Source organism: Micromesistius poutassou (assembly GCF_964030765.1).
Source record: "Micromesistius poutassou genome assembly, chromosome: 2".
Taxonomy (NCBI): Eukaryota; Metazoa; Chordata; class Actinopteri; order Gadiformes; family Gadidae; genus Micromesistius; species Micromesistius poutassou.
The window spans coordinates 19,459,580-19,468,902 of record NC_140272.1 but is presented as its reverse complement, the minus strand read 5'-3'; the positions used below and the strand labels follow the sequence as shown (position 1 = coordinate 19,468,902).

Genomic DNA, 9,323 nt, shown 5'->3' with positions numbered 1-9,323 from the left:
GGGGGATACACCCATTTTGCTTAATGCCAGGCGACGCAGTTTGGAGACGCCAGCCAGCCAGTGAGTGAGGCTTTGAGGTTTTGAAAGTATCTCTGAAAGAATCCCACCCCTCCCTTCGGGATGCCCTCCAAGCCACTCCCCAAAAAACCCGTGACTAGCGTGCTAGCTTTAGCAATCAGCAGTCTGCCCGGCCCTTGTTTATTATCATCATTTCATTAGATTCAAATGAAATGACTCGACAAGCTTATTACAGACCGGCGACGGCCACAGACACCGGATGTGTTTCATTTCATGTCAGCGCATTGGATTTATTGATTGCCGTCGGGATGCACAGAGGATTTCAACAAAACATCACAAAAATGATTCTCGAAATAAATTGCCCTACCCTAGCTTTAAGTTATTCTTGTGATTTATTAATCCCAGACAGCACTGTAATAGCATCGTCCCCTTCCCCTTATGGGAGGCGGTAACCCCTAGCAACACAGACTCCACCCCCTCCCCTGTGTGTTTGTGGCATACAGCCTCGCGGCCAGGCCTGCAGGAGAGAGAAGAGTCTGTGCACGCTACTGTCTCCACGTGATGTCCCCTCCCCCTAACCCCCCCTACCCCCGTCTCTCTCTCTCTGTTTCTCTCCCTTTCAGTCTCTCTCTTTATGTCTCACTTGCTCTCTCTCTCTCTCTCTCTCTCTGTGTTCTCTCTCTCTCTCTGTCGCTCTGTTTCTCTGTTTCTCTGTCTCTGTTTCCGTCTGTCTCTGTCTCTGTCTCTCTCTCTGTCTCTGTTTCCGTCTCTCTGTCTCTCTCTGTCTCTCTCTCTCTCTCTCTCTCTCTCTCTCTGTCTCTCTCTCTCTGTCTCTGTCTCTGTCTCTCTGTCTCTCCGTCTGTCTCTGTTTCTCTGTGTCTCCGTCTGTCTCTATCTCTCTCTATCTCGATCTCCTTAATGCTCTCTCTCTCTCTCTCTCCTCTCTCTCTCTCTGTCTCTGTCTCTGTCTCTCTCTCTCTGTCTCTCTCTCTGTCTCTGTCTCTCTGTCTCTCTGTCTCTCTCCGTCTGTCTCTGTTTCTCTGTGTCTCCGTCTGTCTCTATCTCTCTCTGTCTCGCTCTCGATCTCCTTAACGCTCTCTCTCTCTCTCTCTCTCTCTATCCCGCCCACTCTCTGTCTCTCTCTACATCTCTCCTCTCAACCTTTATGTGTTTCTCTCTACCTATCCCTGCCCTCTCCCCCACCCCTCCCCTCCTCCCCACCCCCCCCCCCCCCCCTCCCTCTGGGGAGTGACTCAGCAGAAAGTGCGTTAGCCCTGAGTGGCGTCCATGTTGTTCTTGGTTTGCTGCGTGCCGCCGGCCGTGAGGGCGTTTGACCTCGCTCGCTAAAAAGTCCCCCCCCACCCCCCCCCCCCCCTCCCCAACCCGCTCACTTCTTCTTTTGTTCCTCCAAAATAACTCCAATGTCACGGCTCCCCGTCTCCTGACCGTCTTCCTTGAGCGCGTGGATGAATGTCGAACGTGGGTGTGTGTTGTGTGTGTGTGTGTGTGTGTGTGTGTGTGTGTGTCTGTCTGTCTGTCGTGCACGTGGTTATGACTTATTAGTGGTCCCGTCAGATATAGAAGTGTATTGTCTTTGGTCCCCTGCTGTCCCCAATCTGTGCTCTTTGTCGTAACTTAACTTTAAAAAGCGCAACACTGCAGATAGTGAAATAACTCAAAACAAACTGCTTCGTTTGACTTTAACTAAGTTTTTTTTTTTTTTTTTTCGTGAGCAGTTTGTATTCATTATGTCGTGCCACTTGTTTATATGGGTGACTGTTGATGGCTACTTAAAGGAGAAGTGTATACGATGGGTTCCTCTTGCTCAGCTCACAGTGGGAGGTCAGCACCATGACGCTATGATATCATCATGACCTTTACCTCCACAAATACCACCAATAATAATAATAATAATAATAACAATAATAACAATGCAAATTGTATACTAGAATTTCCCCTTTATGCGTGGATAAATTGTATCTAATATTTAAGGTGCCGTAGGTAAGATTAATATCTTTTACGGTGTCATTTGTTAGGAATGCCACAGCCACCCGTCAACGTTTTGTGAGATGCTCTTTGAGGAACACTGTTCATGTTGACTCTGTGTGAGACCATTTACATCTTACACACCGCTCCCGGCTCTCGCTGGATCAAATGCGGCCAACGCAGTGTTTTCATTCTCCCATCACCGGTGTGTGAGTGCAGCCCTCGGTAATGGCAGAGAAACGTAGAGAAGGCGGCGGGCGGGGGGGGGCAGAGAGAGGAAGGCATTTTTTTTTTAATCGTTTATTTTAGTTGTTTCTGTTTCATTCTGTCTTTCTTTGCGACGCTCAAATCGTACCTGCAGCTGCTTTAACCGAACAGTTGAGCAAAATCGATCTGTTTTTGCGGCGTGTAAGCAATTGACCTCAGCTTTTTAACTCTTTTTTTTAAAATTTGACTTAGGCTGGCTTTACAGGACAACGATCTGAACACAAACCGCGTTTTTAAGATTTCCACTCTGGAGGGTGGGTTCATTTTTTTTTTTGCGTTTTTTTTTTAAGCCACCGAAAACGCCGTCGCCGTCTAAACGAAAGGTAACATCTGATCAAATACTTTGTCGGTTTCACCCGGGAGCGTTGTGGTGTGAAGCCAGCCATAGTGTGACGTTGGAATAGCTAGGTAGTGGTGGTACTGGACGGACGGCCTTCCCCTTCCTGCGTTACTCTCTCTCTCTCTCTCCTGTGTCCTGTCGCCCCCGCCTGCAGCCCAGCCCATCCTGTACTGGTGCTCCAGGAACATGTCCTTCTGGAGCAGCATCTCCTTCAACCTGGCCGTGCTCATGAACCTGCTGGTGGCCTTCTTCTACCCCCTGGAGGGCGTCCGCCGAGGTGAGGGGAGTTCACCGCCTCGCCAGCCTCACCCACCCGCCCTTTTGATCTCTCGCTCTTGCTCTCTCTCTAGCACTCTCTCTCTCGCTCTCTCGCTCTCTCTCTCTCTCTCTCTCTCTCTCTCTCTCTCTCTCTCTCGCTCTCGCTCTCTCTTTCTCTCTCGCACTCTCTCTTTCTCTCGCTCTCTCTCTTTCTCTCGCTCTCGATCTCTCTCTCTCTCTCTCTCTCTCGCTCTCTCTCTCTCTCTCTCTCTCATGTATGTAAAGTGAAATACAAAGTAGCAAGGTACTATGTAAAAGAGTATAATATACTATAATACCGATATGGCACTCTCATGTCTCTCTCATGCTCTGTCTGTGTCTCTGAGGCTCTCTCTCTCTCTCTCTCTCTCTCTCTCCCCATCGGTCTCAGAACATGTCCGTACGTGCTCTGTAAGTTGTGACTGTAACAAAGCAGGAAGCGGGCGGTGGGGGCCTCTGGGTCGGTGTGTGTGTGTGTGTGTGTGCGTGTGTGTGTGTGTGTGTGCGTGTGTGCGGCAGGGTATTACTGTACACTAAAACGTGTGAGCGCATAAACACGTCGAGAGATTGAGTCACTTCTGTTTAGCCACCGCCGTTTACAGGTCTTGTGATCCCGCTGTAATCTGTAACGGTGACTCGGGAGACCGGACGAAGTGACGCGGAAAGCAAATCCTGTTAGCGAGGGCGACTGTCTGTTTGTTTGAAGTTTTCTCTTTCTCCGGAGTTGGATTAAAGAAAGCAAAAAAATAGGGGGCTTGCTGATTTCTTAGTGACTAAGCGGAAAAAAACTCTTAACCCGACAACGTGACCTCCAGAAAGAAACATATGGCACATGTGTTGACGGGCTCAGCGATGCGATGCGTGACTGAACTGGGATTTAGTCTCCTGAGGGAGGCTCTGGACATTGTATTCTCATCATGTCTGTGGTTTAAGTGAAGCCTCCCACATCTCTCACCACAGTAAGGTGGAACGGTTCCAGTGCAGCCAGAGCTGCGATCACACAGAAACACGAACCTGTGGTTGAGATTGACATTCGTCTTATTCAGATTTACCCTCTTGAGCATCACACCTCACATCTCACACCTCACATCCCCGCCTCCTCCTTTACGCGCCACTTAGGCAAATTCCCTTAAATTGTGTGCGTGTGTGCGTTTTGTTATGTTTCGTGTCAGAATACATCCGTTTCTGTGTGTGCGTGACATGCTGTCGTGCTGGGTTTTTATGACCTCAAAAGGACCGGCATGGCACCAGCGAAAGGGGTTGTGTGTGCGTGTGCGTGTGCGTGTGTGTGTGTGTGTGTGTGTGTGTGTGTGTGTGTGTGTGTGTGTGTGTGTGTGTGTGTGTGTGTGTGTGTGTGTGTGTGTGTGTGTGTGTGTGTGTGTGTGTGTGTGTGTGTGCTTTTGTGGTTTTATGAGGGGAACCGTGGAAGGTGACGACAGCCCTCAAGGTCCATGATTCATCCCCATGCGCGGCCGTTGGTGATTTTTCTTACATAATCCTTGGCACTGAGCGCGACAAAGGATTATTATGTATGGAATATATATATTAATCATATTAACTTACATTACCTCAGCACTTTCAATTAAATAGATTTTAAGCTATAAGAGCAAATTTAATTACTGCATTACATTATTTTATTGAGTTATTTATCATTCTACATTAACAAATGGAGTTCATTTACATAATGGGTTGTTGATCAAATCCAATGTGAAGTGGCCCCTCGTGCGTATATATTTGTATATTTTATTCCTTTTAAAAGCCCATTGTGGGCTCTATATGGCCTCGGATGCTCAGCTCCCTCTCCGTGCCCCAACATGAACGTCTGCCCTAGTTTGTGTGATAACGTCAGTGAGTTGTTGAGGTTTTGCCGTCCCTGACGGTTTTCAATGTGGAGTAACCGCGCAATAAATCATTTACTTTTACATTCAGGCCGTTTAGCAGACGCTTTTATCCAAAGCGACTTACAATAAGTACATTTGTAATAAGAAAGTGAAAAATATATATATCGCTGTTGGTACAGTAAGGATGTCCATAGAACCAAGTGCAAAGCACTAACAGTCGCTAGGTTAACCCGTTCCCCATATACAACAAAGATAGCCAGGATAAGTACTATAATTAACTAAATACGACATGCAATAAGTACATACATTAAGTGCCAGGACGTACAACATACAACAAGTAGGAGGGCTGGGATGGGGTGGCTATGCAGCTCGTTCCACCACTGCGCTGCCAAAACAGAGAAGAGTTGTGACTTTGATGATCAACTTCAATCGGTTATGTTACAGTATGTCTTCATCTGGTGTCCACATGAATTCGGCCAGCTCATAATCCCTCATCCCTCCCACAGAACATAGTAGCAAATGCTATCAACACACCCAAGTCGTCGGGGCTTTAGGGAGAGTGAGGTGGATGCAGGATAGCTGTTGTTGAGGTGTAGCCCATGCCGTCAAAAAGGAGAGCGAAGTCCTTGCACGAGTATAATGAGGGCAGAGGATGGTTGCTGATTTAGCGATCACTTTCTTTGGCTTTGCATGTCCACGCGGAGTCCCAATGTTCCTGGACGTGAACGCAATGGTGGATCTTTATTCTCCACCTCAAGGTTCTCCACTGACCAGCGGTCTCTCTGCGCTGCAGTCGTTGAATCAGCCGTCATTGTCACTGTCTGTGTATGCGATAAAGTTTAATGAAGTCCCGCTTGTGTAAAGTATCGCTGTTTCATTAAAGTTGGACAGCTGTGAACCGTGCACGTTTGCGAACCCAATCGGAGGGTTGCGTTCCACACGGTACTTTTTTATTTTATTTTTATTTTTTTCTTCCGTGAACCGTCGAACCCCTACCATGTGACGCAGCCTGGCCTTGCTGACCCCTGGAGGTCACCGGGGTCCCGTCGTATGTGCTAAGACTTGCAGCTTTAGGTCAGCGAGGTCAGCCTTACCCCCCCCCCCGGTCACAAGGCACCTGCTGCCTTCAGTGAAGGTCTGACTCTCATGGTTCACTGGCCGGGGGGACAAGTTCATACTGTGGGACGTTTGAGTTTCTTCTTATTTGATTGAACAATTAAAATCAAGTTTACAGTTTAAGGATGCCCGATAGTATCCTGTTTTGGAAGGATCAGGTGAAATTATTGAACGGCGAAAAGTATATAGAATTTAGATCTTGTGTCTTTACTTGTCAACGCAAGGTTACAGCTTTGCCCGTTTGATATGCTCATTGTGTCAATGTATTGATGATCCGTTTAGTTAGGATAGATTGATAGACGGATGGATATTTTATTTATTCTCAAGGGAAGAAATTATGGAAACTGTCCAATTATGGAAACTAGCTGCATGTATATACAGTATAGTGGATTCAATTTATTCTCCAAATAAATGACTGAAAAATGTACACCGGATTTTCATAAAAGAACCGAGTTACTTTCAAACCAATTCACCAAATGAGTTGAGCCGGTTAAATTTTTTTACATTATTTTTTTATTCCAAAAATGTATTTATAATCTATTTATAATTTTTATCGTAACATCTCGTGGGCTTGGTTTTGTTTTCCGCTCTCGGTTCTCTTTGAAAGCATTATTTGTGGTCGTGAGCAACTCCACAGCTTTATTAAAGAATCTATTGTTCCAGGGAGAAGACACACACACACACTAACACATTGTGACTCACATACACTTTCAATTGTTCAGTCTGGGGTCAAGCGGCGCGGTCCCTTTTGTTTTGAACTTCAGCGTTGGGTTTTTATTGGCCACGTCAAAAAAAAAAAAAACGGCAAGTAAGTCATTCGCTTAACGGCAGCAACAACAGAAACGATTTTGTCCGTAGTTTCACGTGTAAAAGGTCTCGAGTGGGAGAGACAAGCATTGTTGTGAGTGACGGAGTGAGGATCAACAACAGAGTAGAGGAAGTCGTTTTTTTTTTTTTACAAATCATTATGTAAACAATAAGAAAACGCCGACACAGACGTAGACACGCACACTCCTGCACACCCACACACACACACACTGTGCATTGCTTCAACATTGTGCGTTAATGTTTAAGCAAGCTGCTTGTTAACCTGAGGTGAACCGGAGGAGGCCCGGATTAAACTTTAACTGTGATGTGTTGTTACTCGGGTGAATGACGAGACTTTTTATTCCGATTTGAAATGCCTTTCCCCCGGTAGCGGCATAATTGTGCTGCTGACACAATGGTGTCAAATGAGCCATTAAAGCTTGTAGGAAGGCTCCGGCGTTCCCAACAGGGCCGGTTGTTGTTGGGAACGTTGGGACAGTGCCCCGCATTCTTGACACGCATGTCTGGAATTTTAGTCCCATTAGGGAATTAAAACATGGAAGGTCCAATAGGTAAAATGTACAGATTCGGCATGGTCCACATACATGGCACAGCAATTATGGAAAATATGAATTCTAAAGATGGATTTATTATCATATTTTTGGCCCTGGCTGGTTTATGCTTAATCTGCTGTTGGGTGCAGACTGCCTTCACTGGAACAATGAGTAAAGGAGCCAGAGGCAGACTTGTGACCTGAGAGTGACCAGAAGAGGTTGAGCCCTAGAGCGGGTTAACTGAGTCACAATGCAACCTCCCAGAGTTCAGAGTTCAGGGAGTTCAGTTCAGTTCAGTTCAGTTCAGTTCAGTTCAGTTCAGTTCAGAGGTGCTTTGGTTGTTTGTCGGCTGGCTGGCGTTGTAACCTGTACTGCGTAATAAAAAAAAATAAAGAAATACATCATTTACTTTGGATTGGATTCAGTCGGACACTGAATACAATCCAATGTAAATGATGTATACATTTCTGTCCCGGTTTTAATCTTTAACAGATGAAGAATTCATTCACCATTTCCCCCCTTTTAACCACAATAAACACAGTTTGAATTAAAAAGAAGACAAAAATTAACAAAACAACATTTACAAAGAGCGAAATGACAAAAGAATAACAATTACAAATATCATTAATATTAATGATAATACAAAAATCATAAATACAGAACATGTGGATTAAGCTCAATGCATAATTGGAGGCCGATATCAAAGGAGTGGGACTCACTGACGTCTTTAGATCATCTGTGCGCCCTGCGTCGGGGTCACGTTCCCACTCTCTCGTCCCGTCCGTCCGCGCTCTGGCCCTCAGGCACCCTGGACCCCCACCTCTCCGCCCTGCTGTGGACGGCCATGCTGGTGTCCCTGGCCATCGTCATCGTCCTGCCGCAGCCCCACGGCATCCGCGCCTTCATCGCCTCCACCATCCTCAGGCTCATCTTCTCCGTGGGCCTGGAGCCCACGCTGTACCTGCTGGGGGCCTTCAACGTGAGTGGAGGGGCTGGTGGATGGTTGTCTGTCTGTCTGTCTGTCTGTCTGTCTGTCTGTCTGTCTGTCTGTCTGTCTGTCTGTCTTCATTTCGTTCTGCATGATGGTCTGTCTGCTTGTGATGTGATCTCACCCTGGTGTGACCCTGGTGTGACCCTGGTGTGACCCTTGGTGTGACCCTTGGTGTGACCTTGGTGTGACCCTGGTGTGTGTGACCCTGATATGACCCTTGGTGTGAACTTGGTGTGACCCTGGTGTGACCTTGGTGTGACCCTTGGTGTGAACTTGGTGTGACCTTGGTGTGACCTTGGTATGACCCTGGTGTGACCCTGGTATGACCCTTGGTGTGACCCTTGGTGTGACCCTGGTGTGACCTTGGTGTGCAGGTCTGCAACAAGGTGATCTTCCTGATGAGCTTCGTGGGGAACCGGGGCACGTTCACGCGGGGCTACAAGGCCATGGTGATGGACGTGGAGTTCCTCTACCACCTGCTCTACCTGATCATCTGCAGCCTGGGCGTCTTCGTGCACGTCTTCTTCTACAGCCTGCTGGTACGCACGCACACACACACACACGGACACATTCATTCCCATTGCTTTCCCTACAAGACATCAGTGAGAAGTTTCATTATAACGTGTTTGAGTGTAAATGTGTTTTAAGAGTCGACGACATTCAAGAACCGCCGTTTCAAACCATTAACTGTACGAAGAACGAGGGGGGGGAATCTTTTCGTCTGTTCCATTTGGACCATGCCACCACTAGCGGCTGAGACGACTCTAACCACCACCTTCACCTTCATCCCCCGTCCCCCTCCAGCTGTTCGACCTGGTGTACCGCGAGGAGACCCTGCTCAACGTCATCAAGAGCGTGACCCGCAACGGGCGCTCCATCGTGCTCACGGCCGTGCTGGCCCTCATCCTCGTCTACCTCTTCTCCATCGTGGGCTACATCTTCTTCAAGGACGACTTCATCCTGGCCGTGGACAGGATACCCAACAAGACCCTCGGTAGGTTAGCGGCGGTGCCTCTCTCTCGGTATGAGTCGAGAGGCAGGGAGTGAGTACGATCCGTGAGTCAGTGGAATCAAGCAGAGCCTGGGCTTCCCCTGTAGCTGGGTTT

The 9,323-nt window shown here is 47.5% G+C and overlaps 1 protein-coding gene across 1 annotated transcript in view; it reads left to right on the top strand.

The window, feature by feature from the left end:
* The window catches only part of itpr1b (inositol 1,4,5-trisphosphate receptor, type 1b), an 84,480-nt gene that overhangs the window by 58,572 nt on the left and 16,585 nt on the right, over positions 1-9,323 (top strand). Inside the window, 4 exon segments of the mRNA XM_084463463.1 lie at positions 2,766-2,888; positions 8,030-8,205; positions 8,592-8,756; positions 9,022-9,211. Of these exon segments, the coding sequence (XP_084319589.1) occupies positions 2,766-2,888; positions 8,030-8,205; positions 8,592-8,756; positions 9,022-9,211 (654 nt within the window).